Source organism: Protopterus annectens, chromosome 13.part0 (assembly GCF_019279795.1).
Source record: "Protopterus annectens isolate FY-2018-M chromosome 13.part0, PAN1.0, whole genome shotgun sequence".
In the NCBI taxonomy this organism is placed as follows: domain Eukaryota; kingdom Metazoa; phylum Chordata; order Ceratodontiformes; family Protopteridae; genus Protopterus; species Protopterus annectens.
The window spans coordinates 1,249,156,995-1,249,179,515 of NC_056747.1; the positions used below are offsets into that span (position 1 = coordinate 1,249,156,995).

General features: G+C 39.7%; 1 protein-coding gene across 1 annotated transcript in view; it reads right to left on the reverse strand.

Annotated features, from left to right (window-relative positions):
- Window positions 1-22,521, reverse strand: part of TBX21 (T-box transcription factor 21) — a 408,658-nt gene that overhangs the window by 32,097 nt on the left and 354,040 nt on the right. The window contains exon 4 of the mRNA XM_044055268.1: window positions 13,218-13,376. Within this exon, the coding sequence (XP_043911203.1) occupies window positions 13,218-13,376 (159 nt within the window). The remainder of the gene's footprint in view (window positions 1-13,217; window positions 13,377-22,521) is intronic.

Here is a 22,521-nt window from a genome sequence, read left to right on the forward strand (position 1 = left end):
TTGTAAGACTATTAGAAATGGCGTACTTCAGCTGAAAGTGTATGTATGTTAAAAAAGAGTTAATCTGAATTTGTTGGATATAGTATTAAGTAACATAGAGGATTACAGTGGGGTCTTTGATCATAACCAGCTGATTAAGTGTTCAAGGCATGGATACCAAGAAATTTTCCTTGAGAGCAAATCTTGAGAAGTGAATCTTGGCATCCATGTCAAGAACAGATAATAAAGGTTATGAGACCCAATCATAATTCTTTATAATGCATGGAGCTTTATCTCCATGTACTACTAGTTATAGAAAAAAAAATGTGTTTTGACAGCTTTCAAAGCCAGCTAGCACTTAGTGAGTGCTGCCAGAAAGACAGTGTAACATGCCTTAGTGAGCGGTATTTAGAAAAACAGTGTAAGTAAGATATTGTCGTATTTGTTGAGGGAAGTCAGGGATAGGTTAGTGGTATAGGCAGCAAGTAGAAAGAATCTTGTTATAATTTTGCTGCTGTTTGTTGGCCAGTATTGGCAGATTTAACTGCTGAGAGTAATCCCTGATATTAACAACTGAAGCAGCGGTTCTTAACAATTAAGATTGTGTCTCACCTCACAGAAGTGCTTAACTGATTTTTACAAAATCATTGTGTAACCACGGTACTCCATGCACTAAAACTTCTCTTAAGTTCAACAAGAAATATTACAAGGTGTAGCTCTGTTGTCTGTTATGGCTCCCAAATATGCAAATATTTAATGACAAAGTAGCAAGAACAAGAAAATTCAGTCTTCAAAAAAATAATTTTATATTGTCATTTTATTGACATTTGTATTATATGGATGATTATGAAAACAGCTTGATTGTGGTTTTGGATTGTATCAGTGGAATTGGTGAATTTTTGAAATTCAGACTTATACACTCATTCAAAATAATATGATATTTAGATGTAAAAATAATAAAGACCGGGGAAGTGGATAGATTGTATACAAGAATTTATGAGACGGTTACCAGCAGTAATATTTTACACTTCCAGAATGCTCATCCTGTGTGAGTGAGGAAAAATATGGTGAAAAGCTTTATAGGGACAGTATCTCGACAGAGAATCAGCAAGAAGAATCTTCGAAATCAGATGAACATGTGAAAATTATTTTTTAAGACAAGGATACCCTATCAGCTTATTAAATAAGGTTACACATTAGAAGTTATATATATGACGGAAGGGCAGTTTAATCCAATCAATGATTTAACCATTTGTGCTCAAATAATAGAAAGTATGTCAAATAATGACAAATAGAAAGATGCAGCAAAGATGGCATTAGACTGTAGTATGGAAGTTAATACCATTAAAAATATTATTTTGAGAAAATGGAGAATTTTAAGAACAAATCCTAATTTTGTTTTATAGTGGGAGAAAGTACTAAATTCAGACATTACAGGATAACTAATTTAATGATTGCTTGGCCAAAAAAGATACAAAGATCAATAAAAGGAAGGGTGCTTACAGATGTAGAACGTGTAAAATGTGTTAATATCTGCTGATAGTCCTTATTCTTTATATCAGCATACTGACAGAACTTACAGGTTCATAGGTTCATAGCTGTGTACTAGGCTAATGGCCCTGGAGCCTTTACAAGCGTAGCCCATAGGATTACCCTGGCATCGTGCCACCAGACCTTAGTTCCCAGTGCCTCTGTAGAGTAAAGCCACTGAAGTGATCCCCGGGGTGAATTTTCTATTTCCCATCCACTTATCAAGATTTCTCTTGAAGAGGGCCAGTGAGGTGTTCTGCTTGACATGTATAGGAATTCTATTCCATAGCATGAGCAGTCTCTGGGTTATGAACCTGTCCCTCCAGCTTGTTCTGTTGATTTTGGTAATGAGTTTGAGGTCTCTGGAGCGTGTAGTGCAGAGGAATTGAGATTTCCTTACATGTAACATTTCTAACAGAGGTGGGTTAGACATGGCTTTGTAGTAGCAAAGAACATTGCAATTTGTTGCTAAGTGTGATGCATATTCCTTTTATGTTGTCAAGGCTATAAAAAATATATAGGTGATTTGGCATAGTGGTATGTTGCTCTGGCTGTTTAACACAGGGACCTGGGTTCTATACTTGGCAGCGAAATGTATGGTGGTAACACAGCATTTTGCCCCAGGGCAGATAGCCTAGTATGAACCTATGAACCTATACTCAAATCAAGGGGTGGCGTAAGCCAAACACAATCAGGCTAGGCTTATAAATGCCCCAGGGCAGATAGCCTAGTATGAACCTGTGAACCTATACTCAAATCAAGGGGTGGCGTAAGCCAAACACAATCGGGCTAGGCTTGTAAATGCCCCAGGGCAGATAGCCTAGTATGAACCTATGAACCTATGAACCTATGAACCTATCAGTGAGACCCTGGTATCATTTGTATGCAATTAAAATGAAGAATGCTTACAAAACCTTGTATGTATACATAGTGCCGTGGCAACTCAGGCTAGGTAAGTTCAACTAGCATGACCAAAGAAACTTTTCAGGCATGACCCAGGCCAGTAGGCAAATAAGACAGTATTTTATAATAAGGTGAAATGCAAAAAAATGATTGCAGCAAAAGGACAACAGTATAGTAATTATGTCAATAACACAGCAAGATGATATACCTATTGACAAAATAAAACTTTTGGTGATATATAACTAATGTTACAGAATGAAGGCGGATGTAGGGCAATACGGAATAAATGAGGATGGACAGCGGCATTTATCATTATAGAATATGCAAGCCGAATTACAGAAGAAAACTAGGCAGTAGCACACCTTGGTAAATAGGCAGCAGAGGAAAGAAGGGTGAGAAAATAGAGTCTGAAAGCAGTAGATAAGCATTCTAATGAGTAAGAAGAGCTTCTTCAAATGCATATCTGGTCCATACATAGCACTGGTGCCATAAGAGATGTGGGATGAGTTGTTAATCATAGGATGAGGATAAAAGTGGTAAGCACAGCTGAGGGGAGATTAATAGCAAGTAATTAGATAAAAAGCTGGGGGGGGGAGGACAAGTTGATGTCAAACAGAATGTTGGCTGTAAAGGAGATACATTAATCATATAATCAAGTGAACGTTCTATTGTTGCAAATTTATAAAGTAATGCATCTGGGGCTGTAATTGAGTAAATTAGCAATGACTGTCAGATCATTGACACTGAGTAGAATTCTTTAAATTCCTTCAGTGATTAAATTACGTTATCATCTTCAAGCCTGAACTCAGATGAAGACGTTTACAAGGGTGAAAACAGGTAAACCAAGGATAAATTATATGTGGCAACATTTTAAATTATTGTCATTTTAGAGTTACTTGATTGGGATCTGTTTTATTCAAGCAAGTTGTTGAATTTTATTGGTTATTTGAGTCATGCAAAAAGATCACTTTTTTATGGCTGTATATAAATATATCTACAAATGATTGTCTGATGACGTTCAGATGTTATTGTTGGTGAAAGTGTTTATTCAATTACATTTATTGGATTTAATAGCATGTTTTGGTTGTTTTTATTTTACATATACTGTAACATATTAGAAGGGTTAAGCTACTGTTGGGAGGTGCCATGACATGAGTCAGGAGGTGTTGGACCAGGCCTACAACACAACCTGTCTTGAAAAACTCTGAGAGAGAAGTACTTTGTTATTGCTCTGTTGTCAAATATTATGAGGAGGTGGTCTTTATGATTTTGCTGAGAGACCCAGAGCCCGAGAGAAAAGGCTTGAGGGTCTATGAAGGGAGTCAGACTGAAAGACAAGACAATTGGAAAGCCTTGGAGTTTGACAAGAAACTGATGACCCATGGTGAGTTTGTTTTTAAGTGGCACATATTGTCCAGAAGATAATTTGCTGTGATAAAGATTTCTGTAGTGTTTACTGTCTAAAATAATGTAGGCTAATAGCTTTAGCATTGTTCCCCACCCTCCCTTCCTGTTGGTGTCTTGTTGTTATACTTGGTGGCTTTGCAGTTGCCCGCCCATACTGTAAATTTGATCTGGGACACTCCTCCCAGTCTAGTGTCATTAGCTCATTCCACCTAATACAGAGAGAACATCTGGGAAGGCCAACCCACTTAGTTTCTTTCCTTCTGTTCCTCCTTTCTCTCTTTCTTTAAAATAAATAAAAAATTGCCTGAATCTCCTTGTGTTATGACTGTGCTTCTTTAGTGCATTTATTAAAACTGTATTTGCCTTAATACTGCTATAACTCAAGTGCTCTAGGTTGCACTGCATCTGAATTGTTTGTGTGTTTTAGCTGCTTTTCTGTATATGTATATATATATATATATATATATATATATATATATATATATATATATATATATATATATATATACAGAGAGAGAGACTTCTCTGTATATGTAGACTAGCTGCTTATTCTACTCTATTACTGCCTCTTAAATAGTTTTTCAGTTGTGCACTTGCCTTGCTTCATTTAAAAAGTTTTAAATTGCTAATTTTGTAGAGTTTTTATTGCATTTACTGTTTAGGGCTACAGACTCAAGTGCATTAGCCTTTTCTGTGTTTATTTACTGTATTACTGCATTGTTTAGCCTGTTTTAACCAAACCCTCCCCCCCCCCCAAAAACAAAAAAATACTATCTTGTTTGCTCGTTTCCCGCCTTTCCTAGCTAGTATAATCCAGATCCCAGGCTTTTCTGGCCTCTGAACTTTATTTTCTGTGTTTAGAGCTATGCAGACCTTGCTGTGGTGGAGGGAAGATCTACTGCTTACCAGTGGGAGTGGTGAGCATTGTACTGCCTATCTAACACTAGAGGAGTGGTTTCCAGCTCTGAAATTGTAATTTTATTAGCCTTTTTGGGCTGATTTCTATCTCTTTCAGCTTTCTGGCTTAAAAACGCATGTGTTTGAACATTTTTTGCATCGTGCAGCACTGCGGGGCTATGGTTAAACTATTGCAGGTACCAGAAAGTCTGCTCTTCAAATTTTCCCTTAGAACTAGCTGGTTTCTCAGTAGTAGCACTAAAAATTGAACCCCTGTGACTATCACTTGCTCTAGAACCTGCTGGAAAGCACTAGGAAGCCTTAAACTGATACAAGCACTTAGCTCTCCTTGTCAACAAGGAGAAATTAATTGTATGCACTAAACAGCCTATAATTGCAAAGTACCTTGCATAGGTGAGGGAAAACAGAACTTGTACTTTTCAAAAAAAAGCACCTGAATAGGCATGTCCAAGGGTCAGCTTCCAGTGATTTCTCCTGTCCACCTGGTGAATCTGGGCATACTGGGGCAATGCAGCAACTGCCTCATGTACACAGACAACCCTCTCCTCCTACCACCCAACACTACAAACTGCGAGAGATGCACTTACATAAGCAAACTGGAAGCAAAGCTCTCTCCAGCCAAGATTGTGCTAGATAGTCAGGAGGAGAAGGTTAACATCTGCACTACATCTCAAGCAACACATAGCTGTTCAAAACCCACACCGTCAGCACCCACACATAGCAACACTAAACCCACATATGCAGAGGCCCTTAACATTAACCTGCCCAAGCAACAAGGACCTCCAAAGCTGAAAAGCAGACACGCACCAGTCACAACTAAAGTGACACACAGCTCACAACACCAGTGTGCCACCCAACAACAGCCCCTAAGGCAAGACAATGTACCTAATACTTTAGTCATAGGTGACTCTATAGTCAGGCACACTGATGTCCCACTCACCAGGCTGAACAAGGAGAAAATTACAGTCAGCTGCCTTTTGGGTGCCAGAATCCACCACATAATGCATGCACTCAAGTCACTCCACAACAAGTACAAATACGACTCTGTCATTGTCCATGTTGGAGTGAATGACTTGAGATGTACCTCCCTGGACTACATGAAAAGAGACATGGAAGAGCTCTCGGATTATGTGGCCCAGGCAGGTATCACCCTAGCCCTGAGTAGCATCCTGCCTTTGCCCAGAATGATACCACAGTATAAGGACAAAATGATTGACTTCAACAATTGGCTAAGCTTCTGGTGTCATTCAAAGGGGATCCAGTATCTGTCTGCCTGGGAAGACATGATCGACAAACCACAATGCTTTGCCAGAGATGGTCTGCACCTGTCACCCCTGGGATTCAGGTTACTGGCTAAAGCTCTTGGCAGCCCTATAGTGCCTTTTTTAGGCAAGGTTCAAAGGACAAAACCACCACCGTAACAGATACAAGCATGCAAACTCTGAAGGTAATGCTACTCAATGCTAGAAGTCTAAACCTCAAAATGCACTCTCTCAAGGCACTCCTAAAAATGGAGAACATTGATATCTGTGCAGTAACTGAGACCTGGTTCAAGGCTCCAGAGAGCACCCCTGCAATACCATGCTACAACTCTTACCACACTTTTCGGCCACCAAACCATGACGGAAACACTAAAGGTGAAGGAGTGTCCATATTCACCAAGGTTATTCACACCTCCAGGCTAGTTGCCCAACGCAATGCATCTGAAATTCTCCAGGTGCAACTAACACTAGGTAAGACTGCAATCCAAACTGTAGCTTGCTACAGATCCCCCACCATGCCCCAAGATTCTCACTACACCTTTCTAAACATACTGGAAAATATTAAGATACAACCAAACACCCTTATACTGGGTGATTTCAACTACCCTGCCATTAACTGGGAAAACTACTCGGGTAACAATACCTTTTCCCAATGGTTCTTGGAATTCATAAATTCCAACGCCCTGGATCAACTAATCCATTGTCCCACCAGGGGCTACAATATCCTAGACCTGGTCATAACCAACATGGGAGATAGATGCGCCACACCAGTGGTCACCCCCTCATTGGTCAGGTCTGACCATAAGCAAATAACCCTTGACATCCACATCCCACCCCCACCCCCAGTAAGGAAACCTCCATAAAAAACTTCTATAAAACCAACTTCATGCTACTCAAGTCAGACATGACGAACTTCATGACACCCATGCAGACGGGATCCGAAAGTTCGACTGCTGAATCCCACACTAAAGCACTGTATGAGCACATCCACTCGTGCATGAATTTTACCCTCCCAAACAGAACCAAGATGCTCTCCTCCAAAAAAAAGGAAGCCAATCTGGTGGTCCCCTGCCATAAACAAACAATACAAGAGAAGGAAGAAACTGTTGCAGAAAAGAGGAAAATCCCAGGATGCAAAAAACTCCCTTACCAGCCTCAGTAAGAAGCTGAGATCCATCATAAAAACCTCCAAAGCTAGTTATGAAAATAAAATTGCCAAAGATTCCGAAGACAACCACAAGGCATTCTATAACTATGTCATGAATCAAAATGGCAATACTCAGATCTGCTCTGAGCTACAACAGAATGGCATTAAATATACTGACCCCCAAGGATATTTATTGCCAATATCCTGGCAGATCGATTTAGTGCCAACTTCACCCCCCTCTCACCTTCTAAAGGGCCCATCTAAATACCAAAAGATTGCCAAATTCCAGTAATCATGGCCACACAGGTAGAAACCGCACTCTCCAAAGCTAAGAATACAGCATCCATGGGACCAGATAACATCCTGGGCTGTGTACTACATGAACTACAAAATGAACTGGCACCTCACCTAAGTGTCATGTTTAATCACAGCCTCACCTCAGGCTTCATGCCCACTGAGTGGCGCACAGCTACAGTTATCCCACTCCACAAGGGGGGATCCACCTTGGATCACAGGAACTATGGTCCCATCAGTCTGATGAGCCTGATCTGCAAGGGCATGGAATGCATTATCATGGAACTTATAAACAAAGACATTGGCAACCTTCAAACACTAGACCCCACCTAGTTTGGGTTCGTGAAGGGCCGATCTTGTCTCCTGAACCTTTGACTTCTTCGAATCAGTCTCCAGAGCTGTGGACGAGGGTAAGGCAGTCCACACAGCCTATCTGGATCTCGCCAAGGCCTTCAACACCATCCTCCAATCTGGAATCGTAGATAAACTTACTAAGCTGGGCATAAATACCTACATCACTTGATGGGTTACCAACTGGCTTACTGACAGAACCCAGACTGTAAAAGTAGCCGACTCCAAATCCAGCTCCAGACAAGTGACAAGTGGAGTACCTCAGGGTTCAGTCCTAGGACCGCTCTTGTTTGGCATCTACTTCTCTGAAGTACAGGCCAACACTAAGGGACTCTGGCTAACAAAGTTCACAGATGACTGCAAACTGAGAGCTATTACTGAATCCCCAAATGATGTGAATATTCTACAAAATGGCCTTACAGAAACAGATGCTTGGTGCCAGAGCCATGGGCTCAAGCTTAATGCCAAGAAATGTATAGTTATCCCCTTTGGGAAAAAACATGTACCCATGAATTACCACATAGGTGGCAGCACACTAAACACTGAAAGTGTGATGAGAAACTTAGGGACACAGGTGGACAGTGGTCTCACCTTTGATAACCACATTGCCACAATGGTCAGGAAATCCTTCTATGTAGCACACCTCATCACTAAGGGCTTTTCATCCAGAAAAAAGGAGGTCATTGTCCCACTGTACTCATCTCTCATTAGACCCATTATAGAGTACAACACCCTGTTTGGTATGTACCTCACAAGACATCTGCAACAGCTGGAAAGGCTGCAGAAATACCCCACTAAAAGAATCACAGGCCTAAAGCAGATGCCATATGCTGACCGCTATACTCTGTGGCATATTGTCTACTCAGAGGTGATCACTGCTTAACATACAAGGCGATGTCAAACCCTGAGCTGTTGGACATGCTCCACTTAAAGAAATACCAATCCCTAAGAGCCACACACTACAGGGATCTAGACCTTGTTATCACAATGAACAAAACATGCTGGAGGAATAGGTTCCTGACCCAGAGACTCCCCATACTCTGTAATAGACTGCCCATACATGTCAAGCAGAGCGCCTCCTTGGTCATCTTCAAAAGAAACCTTGACAATTGGATGGGAGATAGGAAATTCACCCTGGGGATCATGTCAGTCGCCTGCTAGACAGGGGTCCAGGGAAGTAAATATTGTGGGAAGAAATATCCAGGGAACTGTTATGGCTAGGCTTGTATAGGCCCTAGGGCCGATAGCCTAGTACCAACCTATGAACCTATGTTGTGAATCTGAGTTCAACAATTTTACTTGGTCTGTAAAAAGGGACTCTGATGGACTTGAAACATCTCTGTAAGGCACTTTGAGAATCTGCTAGAATATATTTATTTATTTCTATTTGTTGACCAGGTAGGTGAACTGTTCTGTTTACCTTTTTCAGTTGTAACAACAAAGCACAATGACCTTACAGGTTACTAAACACGTAAGTAAAGTTTATTATCATATTTTACAAATGGAGTTTGTGTGTGTTCTGTGGGACCTAGAGACATAAGCTAAAGGTGAGGAATTTTCCTGCATTGGGATAAATGGACCAGAAATATTGAGACGTTACATTAAAATGGTGAATGAAGCTAAATGAGTACTTTTCTGGAATAATGGGTAATGGCCAGCATATGTAACATTGTTACTAATGCATGTATACCTGCCTAGCATATGTAACATTGTTACTAATGCATGTATACCTGCCTAGCATATGTAACATTGTTACTAATATATGTATACCTGCCTTCAGCAACATCTATTCTATCTGTATTTGGTACAATGTAAAAGGCAGTATCAGCCACATACCTCACACCTGTATAATTCATAACCTCCACAGCAAGTGTGCCTCTTTATTTTTAATCATGTTTTTTTCTGGTGAAGTTTGCAATTTATTACATTTATATTTTAAAATCTGAGGTATGTCCCCTAGTGTCTTAAAATCATATCATCACCAGATGTGTTCATGCTATTTCTGGGAATATTTTAAATAGCTGTATCGTCTTTAATAAACACAATGCCTTTCCTTGGACAACCTTTTTGGTTCTTCAAATTACGTACTGAGAAATTACTGTTGTAAAGTGTCAGGAAATATTTAATTTCTCCATGAAGCATCAATGTAATATGCAACATAGATCTTGCAACTACTTGATAGGTTCCTGAAATTCATAATCAGCAATGCAAATTTTAGACGCTAGTATTAAAGTAAGTATCTACTACTATAATGCAAATAAGGATTGCAATAACACAATGTTTATGCATTCTAGTATGTGTATGTCCCATCTCTAATGTTTTGCAAATTTACACATCTAATAACTGAATGGCACTGACTATTCAGCTATACATTCAAAAAGGCAAATACTGTTGTTACTGCATCTCACAAATGCATGTTGAATACTGTAGTCACTGTAAGAAATCAAATATCATCAATAAAATTAAAATATTCCACAATATAAGATGCAAATTCTGAATTTTGATCAAATAGCTCTTCGTAAGTGGCGACAAATAAATTTGCAAATATTAGGGGCCATACTGCCCTCCCCATAGCTACCCCAACAGTTTGTTAAAAGCAGTGCCCATAAAAGACAAAAAACAAGTTGTTTTTAAAATTAAAAAGCATATTCCCACCATTTTCAAATGCTGATAAAGTATCCATTTCTTTGTTTCTAAAAATTCAAAAATTCTACAAACTGTATTTTTCCGTATTCCCATAGTTTACTATAACAAGGGATTTAATATCAAATATTGCAAAAATATTAGTGGGATTAATTATTATCCTTTCCAACATATCAGAAGACTCAACTGAATCCTTAATATATCACGGAATCCTAGTTAATAAATGATTCAGCTTTTTCCTTGCACCTGGACAAGTGGTTCTATGTTGGAGTCATTAGCTGTTATAACTGGATGAAATAAATAGTTACTGGAATCAGGATCAGCATTGTGCTGCCCAAACATTTATAGCAGAGCGAAATGAGCTGTTTTACAATAACTGCATACTGTTTCAAATCGACACCCTCAGACATTAAATCACAAACCAAGTGAAAAAATAAACCTAGAAAATCCAAATAAATGCAGCAGGCTCAAAATTAATCCACTGAGAAGACACTAATAGAGTTAGCACTTTTGTTTTTCTCCATTGAGTAAAACTTCTTCAGACAACGAATAAATGAAGTTAACCCCTTAAATAGGAAGCACACATAATGAAATTCTAATAATGACCAGGGATCAACCACTTTAAACTTTCTTAAGATACCGTACAAGCGTACCTAAAACCACAAAACTGTTATGGAATATTACACAGTAATTATTATAAAATAATGTATAATATATTTTTAATTATGATAAAATGTAAAGAATGATGATGTGGAAAATGATGTGTGTACATAACATATATTTATAACATATTTATATATTTTTAGCATATTTTCAATGATTTCATGGTTGTTTCCAAGGAGAGTATTATCCATGTCCTCTTATTTTAACTATTAATTATGTTAATCTATTTTTGTCCACATACAGTTTGAGCAGCTTTTTCACACTTTATATATGTCTTCATAGTATATATTTTATATTCTTTTACAGTAAGCATTTAGATTAATTACTTGTGAAGTGCAGGTTTTTATGAATATTGATGTATTTAATATGATTTTATTTGTTGGGTGCACTTTAAAGCTTTAATTAATTAATTTATTCATGGGAGTGCTTCCTGTTTAAGGGGTTAACTCCATTTTTACGTTATCTGAAGAAGCTTTACTCATTGGAGTAAAACAAAAGTGCTAACTCAATAAAGTGTCTTCTCAGTGGATTAATTTTGACCCTCAGACATTGCAATACGTAAAATGGCATCATTTTTTATAACATGCTGATATGTCAGTGGGAGTGACTGTAAAAATGTCATTTCATTTAACATATTCAGTATCCATGGACCATATGATTCATTATCTGTAACTACTATGGTACCTGTCTTGTCACACCTTCTACCATTATAAATTACCATATTTTGCAATATGGCATGTTCTCTCATGCATACATTAAAATATATGTTTATAGTATTTACTGGATATTTCTATGATGTTTTATTTTTTGCTTATACACTTTTGCAAAATTGTCAGTGACCGGGTATAACACAGGGTAAAATGTACTGGATTTAAAAAGAAATTACATTACTGACTGCATGACATGAACACGAGATTTAATTAAAAAAAACTGCTTTACAGTATTATGACAATTATAACCAACTGAGTTATTGTTCTGGGCTATCTACACTAATTATAATCGGCTGAGTTATTACTCTACACTATGTGCACCACGTATAACCAGTTGAGTTATTGTTTTGGACTATCTTTACTAATTATAACCAGCTGAATTATTGTTATGGACTATCTACACTAATTGTAATCAGCTGAGTTATTGCTCTACACTATGTGCACCACTTAAAATCAGTTGAGTTATTGTTCTGGACTAACTTTACTAATTATAACCAGCTGAATTATTGTTCTGGATTATCTCCACTAATTATAACCAGATGAGTTTTTATTTTGGTCTATCTCCACAAATTTTAATTAGCTGAATTATTGTTCCAGACTGTCTTTATCAATTACAGCCAGTTATTGATCTGGAGTATCTCTGCCTGTTATAACCAGATGAGTTATTTCTATGGACTACTTGAAGTATGATTCACTTCTCATGCTCTACTCCCATGATGAGTGACATTAAACAGTTCTCATTTGATAATATATTGATTACAACTGGCAACCTTAGCATAACAGCTTATTATGTATCTGAGATGTAAATACCTCATTGTTATTGCTTATATATTTTTTTCACTTTGTTTTTCACTTAGTTTGTATTTATCTTTTGTTGACCAAATTAGTTCTGTTAGGCTAGTGACCTCTTTAAGGTAAATATTAATAAACCCTGATGTGAAATCCTTTAAAATTAACATTTCCATAAACTTCCAAAGACCAATAGGGGTCTTCTGTTTGAGAAAAACTTGAAAACAATCAGATTGAGTTATTTGGTTTATATGAGTTTTGTCAGACTAGTTTTAGGCATTTATTTCTCGAAGGTCTTAAGGCCTAGAATGAGTTTTCCATACTCTGTGCAATTACATTTTAAAAATCAAAGACTTCTAAACTGTAATCTGGTAAGCATTAATCATCCTTCTCTATTATGTGTTTGGTGCCTGTGATGACCAACAGCAAAGGCAGAATGGTAAACATATTTAATTATTTAATATTCTTTCACAAAGACAATACATGCACAGCCTATGTAATGCAGACTGCACAATTCCCAGTTTAGAGCTATTGGAAATGGATGATTACTAATCAAGTGCAACATCATTCTTAAGTAAAAAAGGAAGACAAAATCTGGCAACTGATCATTTAGATACTTACATCTGCATTCTGATAAGCTGTAACTGCAATGAACTGGGTCTCTGGAAAGATGAATGTTTGAGTTTTGGAAGATTGAAAAGGCTCATCTGATTCACCTTCTTTTACCTCTGTGATGTGCAAACGTGGCTGATATTTGTGCAGTGACTGCAAAACAACCATCTAAAAACAAACGAGAGATATAATAGTAATATCTAGCAAGAAGTATGTTCATTGCAAGGCAGTGTGCAGATAATAATATACTCTGCTGCTTACTTGTAGTGATAAATATTCTACAGGCTCCAGAAATGTACAGTCAGAAATGGTCAGTTGTAGTTGGACACATCTCTAAAAATTACCACTTCTAGTTATTCCATCTAAAAGTTGCTCTGATAAACATTTCCCAGCATGTGTCCCTGGATTTATGTAGACATTCCTATTAGGAAAGGCTTAGGATGTGGCTGCTTGATACATCAGGTAGTCGATGCGCATACACAGCTGTCTGCAAGGAGGAACTGTAGTGGGAAAAAGTGACAGCATTGTGCATTAGCCCACTAGGCCACTAAGCACTAAAAACACTCTAGCAGGGGATACCCAGATTTGAAGCGGGGACCTCTTGATCTGCAGTCAAATGCTTTACCACTGAGCTATACCACATAACCATTGCACAGAGATAGGCATGTCCTCACTGCTGCAAGAGGATATATTTATACACACATACACACACACACACACACACACACACACACACACACACACACACACACACACACACACACACCGTCTGTTGTGAGATTAGAACTCCTACCTACAGCTGAGAAACTCCTCATCTTAAAACAATACACTGTTGCTATTAGGGAAAACTATGTGATCTACAAGCCATTGAAGGTTTTTAATTTCTCAGATGTTAAGCTAACAGAAATCTACACTACAGCCTTATCCCCACCTACAAAAAAAGTGATACTTTTTGTGCAGTTTTGTTTTTGCAGACACAGATTTTGATCATTCTTGACTAATTTCTTTCAATAATTTAGATCTCAAATTAGTCACAGTAGAATCAGAAAGGATAAATAATTACTCAGCCTTTACTCACAGAGCTTACTATCCTGTTATAGGTCACATGTACTGTTGTGATCTAGACACTTTCTTTCAGCTTGACATTTTAAATTTTCTTTCATGACTTTTTTGAATGTCAAATTGTTTTTAGGTTGACTGTTGCTTCACACTTTCTGACTGATCTAACTTATGAACTTTTTTTCACTGAACTATACACATTCCATGCCTCCATAATCTCTGCTAACGATTTTCTTAAATAATTATACTTTTCACATTTGTATTCCAACCTTATCTTCAATAAATGCACCATCAGAATTCATGACATTCTTTGAAATTCTACCCACCTAAGGTCAATCACCCTGATGACCTGAATTCATTGATACACTTCCCTTGTTGAGTAAAAACCAGGCCAATCAACGACTAGTTCTTCATAGTCAGTCTTCAGTTAAATCAATAAACATCAAGACAGTCTGAGTGTTCCCTTTCCAAGTCAATATTATCAAGAGCTGGACCTGAAACAGATTAGATAGGACTTGTATCTCTGCATTGCCTATGATGATCTGGGACAATACAACCTATCTTAGGTAAGATAGCATCTCCTCTGCATAACTTTGCTGTATTTCCTGCATGCCATATGAATATTTTCTCACCTAGTTCTTAGAGCAGGTTCTCCTGCAAACTGATGGGTGGCAACTGTACAATTCCTCAGTATCAAGCTCTGAAAGTTCTGAAAAAGTATCCAGATGGCATGTTTTCTCCCTCAACTACCACAACCTTTGTGAGTACCTACTTTTTTGCAGTATAGAACTTGCTACCACCCTTTTTTTATGTCCTCTTAGCTCGCTCTTATTTATCTTTAATCAATCTACTATGAAAGCATATATAATGTCATTAGAAACAAGAAGGTATAAAAATAATTTTAAAGAAAGACAGACAATTAGCACACGTATTAATACTTTTGGAGGCATGGCTCTTCATCTCAGAAACTCAAAAATGCTCTTTTGGTGATACTACCCTCAAAAGAGAGTTTAGGCTCTACAATGTCTTCTGCAAAATGTAGAAATACTGAGCACTGTAAGTGCCATGCAACCTTTAATAATGCTATACAGTATGGGTGCAGTACAACATGTAATAATACCTTGCATCATACGTGCAGTAAAACATGTATGAATGCTGTGCATGATAGATACAGTACAACATGTAGGAATGCTGTGCAGAATAGGTGCGGTACAAAATGTAGGAATGCTGTGCAGTGTGGGCACAGTACAACATGTAGGAATGATGTGCAATATGGGTACAATACAACATGTAGCAATGATGTGCAGTAAATGCAGAAATGCTGTGCAGCATAGGTGCTGTACAAAATGTAGGAATGCTGTACAGTATGGGTGCAGTATAACACATAGGAATGTTGTTCAGTATGGGTGCAGTACAGCATGCAAAAATGCTGTGCAGTATGTATGCAGTACATGTAGAGAGACTGTACAGCATAGGTGCAGTGCAAGATATAGGAATTCTGTGCAGTATGGGTACAGTATAACATGTAGGAATGCTGTGTGTTATGGTTGCAGTTCATGTTGGAGTGCTGTGCATCATAGGTTTAGTACAACATGTAAGAATGTTGTTCAGTATAGGTGTAGTACAACATGTAGGAATGTTGTGCAGTATGTGTGCAGTGCAACATGTAGGAATGATGTGCAGCATAGCTGCCATGCAGCATGTAGGAATACTGTACAGCACAGGTGCAGTATAATATGTAGGAATGATGTGCAGTATGTGTGCAGTGCATTTAGGAATGCTATACAGTGTCGGTTTAGTACAACATGTGGGAATCAAGTGCAGCATATGTGCAGTACAACATGTATGACTGCTGTGCAGTATGAGCACTGTGCACCATGTAGGAATGCTGTGCAGCATAGGTGCAGTACAACATATAGGAATGCTGTGCAGCATAGGTGCAGTACAATGTGTAGGAATGCTGTGCAGTGTTGGTGCTGTACAACATGTAGGAATGCTGTGCAGTGTTCTTGGAGAACAACATGTAGGCATGCTGTGCAGTGTGGGGGCAGTACAACATGTAGGAATTCTGTGCAGTGTAGGTGCAGTATAACATGTAGGAGTGATGTACAGCATTTATGCAGTACAACACATAGGAATGCTGTGCAGTATGCTTGCAATGTAACATGTAGGAAGGATGTGCAGCATAGCTGCAGTATAATATGTAGTAATGCTGTGCAGTATAGGTGTAGTGCAACATACAGGAATGATGTGCAGCAGAGTTGCAGTGTAATATGTACGAATGCTGTGCAATATGTGAGCAGTACAGCATGTAAGAATGCTGTGCATTATGGGTGCAGTACAACATTTAGGAATGGTATGTAGCATATGTGCAGTACAACATATAGGAATGCTGTGCAGTATGGGTGCAATGTAACATGTAGGAATGATGTGCAGCATAGCTGCAGTATAATATGTAGGAATGCTTTACAGTATGGGTGCTGTGCACCATGTAGGAATGATGTGCAGCATAACTGCAGTATAATATGTAGGAATGTTGTGCAGTATAGGTGCAGTACAGCATGCAGCAATGCTGTGCAGTATGGGTCCAGTACAATATGTAGGAATGCTGTACATTACTGGTGCTGTATAACATGTAGGAATGCTGTGCTTTATGGGTGTAGTACAGCATGTAGGAATGCTGGTGCAGTGTAACATGTAGGAATGCTGTGCTTTATGGGTGTAGTACAGCATGTAGGAATGCTGTGTATTATGGGTGTAGTATAACATGTAGTAATACTGTGTGGTGTGGGTGCAGTACAACATGTAGGAATGCTGTGCAGTATGGGTGCAGTACAATATGTAGGAATGCTGTGCAACAAAGGTACAGTACAATATGTAGGAATGTTGTGCAGTGTGGGTGCAGTACAACATGTAGGAATGTTGTACAGCATATATGCACTACATGTAGGAATGCTGTGCAGTATGGGTGCAGTACAACATGTAAGAATGTTGTGCAGCATATGTGCAGTACATGTAGGAATGGTGTGCAGGGTGGGTGCAGTACAACATGTAGGAATGCTGTGTAGCATATGTGCAGTACAACATGTACTAATGCTGTGTAGTATGGATGCAGTACATGTTGGAATGCTGTGCATCGTAGGTGCAGTACAACATATAAGAATCCTGTGCAGTATGTGTGCAGTGCAACATGTAGGAATGCTGTGCAGCATAGGTGCAGTACAACATGTACAAATACTGTACAGTATGTGTACAGTGCAACATGTAGGAATGCTGTGCAGTATGGGCGTAGTACATGTAGTAATGCTGTACAGCATAGGTGCAGTACAACATGTAGGAATGCTGTGCAGTATGGATGCAGTATAAATGTAGGAATGCTGTGTGTTATGGGTGCAGTACACCATGTTGGAGTGCTGTGCATCATAGGTTCAGTACAACGTGTACTAATGTTCAGTATGAGTGCAGTACAACATGTAGGAATCCTGTGCAGCATATGTGCAGTACAACATATAGGTTCATAGGTAGGTACTAGGCTATCTGCCCAAAGCCATTTATAAGCCTAGCCAGAATGTGTTGGCTTTTGCTGCCCCCTTAGATTAGTTCCCTGTGCCTCTGTCCAGCAGAGCCACTGAAGTGATCCCTGAGGTAAACTTTCTGTTTTGAATGATGTGCAGCATAGCTGCAGTATAATATGTAGGAATGCTTTGCAGTATGGGTGCTGTGCACCATGTAGGAATGGTGTGCAGCATAGCTGTAGTATAATATGTAGGAATACTGTGCAGTATGGGTGCAGTACAGCATGTAGGAATGTTGTGCAGTATGGGTGCAGTACAATATGTAGGAATGCTGTGCATTACTGGTGCAGTATAACATGTAGGAATGCTGTGCTTTATGGGTCTAGTACAGCATGTAGGAATGCTGTGCATTATGGGTGCAGTATAACATGTAGGAATGCTATGTGGTGTGGGTGCAGTACAACATATCAGAATGCTGTGCAGTATGGGTGCAATACGATATATAGGAATGCTGTGTAACAAAGTACAGTACAATATGTAGGAATGTTGTGCAGTGTGGGTGCAGTACAACATGTAAGGATGTTGTACAGCATATATTGCAGTACATATGTTCATAGGTTCATAGGTGTGTACTAGGCTAATGGCCCTGGAGCCTTTACAAGCCTTACCCTGGCATCATGCAATCCGACCTTTGTTCCCAGTGCCTCTGTCAAGTAGAGCCACTGGAGTGATCCCCGGAATGAATTTTCTATTTCCCATCCACTCATCAAGATTTTTCTTGAAGAGGGCCAGTGAGGTGCTCTGTTTAACATGTATGGGAATTCTATTCCATAGCATGGGCAGTCTTTGGGTTATAAATCTGTTCCTCCAGCACGTTCTGTTGATTGTGGTAATGAGGTTGAGGTCTCTGGAGCTCGTGGTGTGGAGGGATTGGGATTTCTTCAAATGTAACATTTCTAACAGGGCTGGGTCAGACATGGCTTTGTAAGTCAAGCAGAGATCGCCTCTAAGGAGGTGATATGAGACAGATAATAGTCGGAGGTTTTTGAGTCTGTCCATATAGGACAAGTGTTTAAGGCCTAGGATCCTCTTTGTGAGGTACTTTTGTGGCCTCTCCAGTTGTTGCAGGTGCCTAGTGAGGTACATGCCAAATGGGGCATTGTACTCGATGGTTGGCCTAATGAGGGAAGAGTAGAGGGAGACAATGACCTCTTTCTTCCTGGATACAAAACCCTTAGTAATGAGATGTGCCACATAGAAGGACTTTCTGACCACAGTGGCAATGTGGTGGGCAAAAGAGAGGTTGCTGTCAACCTTTATTCCCAGATCCCTTATAATGGCTTCTGTGTTCAGTGGTAATGTGGTAATTCATGGGAACTGGGTTTTTCCCAAAGGGGATGATGACACTTTTTTGGCATTGAGCTGAAGGCCATGGTTCTGACACCAGTCGCTGGTGTCAGTGAGGCCTTTCTGTAGGATGTCAACATCACTTGGGGAGTTAATAATAGCTCTCAACTTGGAATCATCTGCAAACTTTGTCAGCCAGAGTCCCTTTGTGTTGGCCTGGACTTTAGAGAAGTAGATACTGAACGCGAGAGGACCCAGGATCAAACCCTGTGGGACTCCACTCGTGACTGGTCAGCAGTCTGACTTGGAATCAGCTATTTTCACATTGTGGGTTCTATCTTTGAGCCAATTTGCAACCCACCTAGTGATATAGGGGTTGATTCCTAGCTTACTGAGTTTTTCTATGATTCCTGAGTGGGGAATGGTATCAAAGGCCTTGACCAGATCAAGGTAAGCTGTATGAACCACCTTGCCTTCATCCACTGCTCTGGTGACTGACTCAAAGAAGTTGACCAAGTTGAGCAGGCATGATCTACCCTTCACAAAACCAAACTGTGTGGGTTCCAGAGTTTGGAGATTCCCTATATCCTTGTTTATTAGGCCCATGATGATGCATGCCATAGCTTTGCATATCAGGCTCATCAGGCTAATGGGCCAATACATCCTAGGGTCTGTAGTCATTCCTCCTTTGTGGAGAGGGATGACTGTAGTGCACCATTCAGTAGGGACAAAGCCTGAGGTGAAGTTGTGATTGAACAGGGCACACAGGTGAGGTGCCAGTTCACTCTGTAGTTCATGTAGAACACAGCCAGGGGTATTGTCAGGTCCCATAGAAATTGTATTCTTAGGTTCATAGGTTCATAGATTAGTACTAGGCTAACTGCCTTTGTAAGCCATTTTAAGCCTAGCCAATTATCCCCTGTGAGATTCAAACCCTGTACCTTGTGTTTGTAAGGTAAACATCTTAACCATTAGGCCACCCTCCCAACCCCTAATTATTTATAAATTCATAGATTAGTACTAACTGCCCGTGTGAGACATTTTTTTAAGCCTAGCCAGTTATCCCTTGTGAGACTCAAACCTTGTACCTTGTGGTTGTAAGGCAAACACCTTAACCATTAGGTCACCCTCCTTGGACAGTGCTGTTTTAACCTGTGCAGCAGTAATACTAGGTGCCTGGCAATCTACTGGTATTGTGATTGGTCCTTTGGGGGGGGGTAACGTTAGCACTGAATCTGTCGGCCAGTATGCTGGCAGTATCTGTTGGCTCGGTATAGCAGGTACCATTGTGCAGTAGCTCAGAGCAAATCTGGGTATTGCCATGGAGATTCTTTGCAAAACTATAGAAGGCCTGCTGTAATTCTGTTTTCATAGCTAGCTTTAGAGGATTTGATGAGGGATCTCAACTTTTTGTTGAGGCTGATAAGGGAGTTTTTCCAGTCTTGGGACTTCACCTTATTCTGCATCAGTTTCCTCCTTCTGTTGTAGAGTTTGTTTATGTCAGGGGACCACCATATTGGCTTCCTTTTTTTGGAGGAGAGCGTCTTGGTTCTATTGGGTATGGCGAGATCCATGCATTTGTGAATGTGTTTGTACAGTGCATTGGTGTATGATTCAGTGGTCATGCAACTATTCTCCATTTGCATGGGTGCCATGAAGTTAGCCACCTCTGCTTTTAGGAGCCCAAAGTTAGCTTTGGAGAAGTTTTTCATGGTGGTTACCTTTGCGGAGGGGGGGGGGGGTTGTAGGGATGTGTAATGCTGTGTAGTATGGGTGCAGTACAACATGTAACAATGTTGTGCAGCATATGTGCAGTACAGCATGTAGGAATGCTATGCAGTATGGGTGCAGTACATGTAGGAATGGTGTGCAGTGTGGGTGTAGTACAACATGTAGGAATGCTGTGCAGTATATGTGTAGTACAACATGTATGAATGCTGTGTAGTATGGGTGCAGTACATGTAGAAATGCTGTGCATCATAAGTGCAGTACAACATATTAGAATCCTGTGCAGTATGTCTGCAGTGCAACATGTAGGAATGCTGTGCAGCATAGGTGCAGTACAACATGTACAAATCCTGTGCAGTATGTGTACAGTGCAACATGGAATGCTGTGCAGCACAGGTGCAGTACAACAGGTAGCAATGATGTCTAGCACAGGTGCAGTACAACATGTAGCATTGCTGTGCAGTATGGGCGCAGTACATGTAGTAATGCTGTGCAGCATAGGTGCAGTACAACGTGTAGGAATGTTGTGCATTATGAGACAGTACAACATGTAGGCATGCTGTGCAGCTTGGGTGCAGTACAATATGTAGGAATGATGTTCAGTATGGGTACAGTACAAAATGTATGCATGCTGTGCAGTATGGGTGCAGTGCAACATGTAGGAATGATGTGCAATATAGCTGCTGTGTGACATGCAACTATGCTGTGTAGCATAGTTGCAGTACTGCATGAAATTTTGAGCAGTGTGGGTGCAGTACTAAATGTAAGAATGCTATGCAGCATAGGTGGAGTACATCATGTAGAAATGGGATTGGGAGGTTGGCATATGGTTAAGGTGTTTACCTTACAAACATAAGGTGCAGGGTTTGATTCTCACATGGGGTAATTGGCTAGGCTGGAAATGGCCCATGAGGGCAGTTAGCCTAGTACTAACTTATGAATCTATAAATCTATGAACCTATGGTGTGTAGAATAGGTGCAGTACAACACATAAGAAAGAGTAATGTGCTGTACAACATATAGGAAGGCTGATTAGCTTACGTGCAGTACATGTAGGAATGGTGTGCAGTGTGGGAGCATATGACATAAGAATGCTGTGCAGCATATGTGCAGTACAACATGTATGATTGCTGTGTAGCATACATGCAGTACAACATGTATGAATGATGTGCATCATATGTGCATTAAAACATGTAGTATGCTGTGCAGTATGTGTGCAGTTCAACATGTAGGAATTATATGCAGCATAGGTGCAGTACAATGTGTAGGAATTATATGGAGTATGGATGCAGTACAACATGTAGGAATGCTGTGCAGTATGGGTGCAGTACAACATGTAGGAATTATGTGCAGAATAGGTGCAGTACAACATGTAGGAAAGATGTGCAAAATATGTGCAATGTGCAGTAGATGTAGGAATGCACTGCAGTATGGGTGCAGTACAACATGTAGGAATGCTGTGCAGTGTGGGTGAAATACAGCTTGTAGGAATGCTGTGCAGCACAGGTGCAGTACAACATGTAGGAATGTTGTGCAGCGCAGGTGCAGTATAGCATGTAGGAAGTCTGTGCAGCATATGTGCAGTGCAACATGTATGAATGCTGTGCAGCATACAGGGAGTACAATATGTAAGAATGTTGTGCAGCATATGTGCAATGCAATAT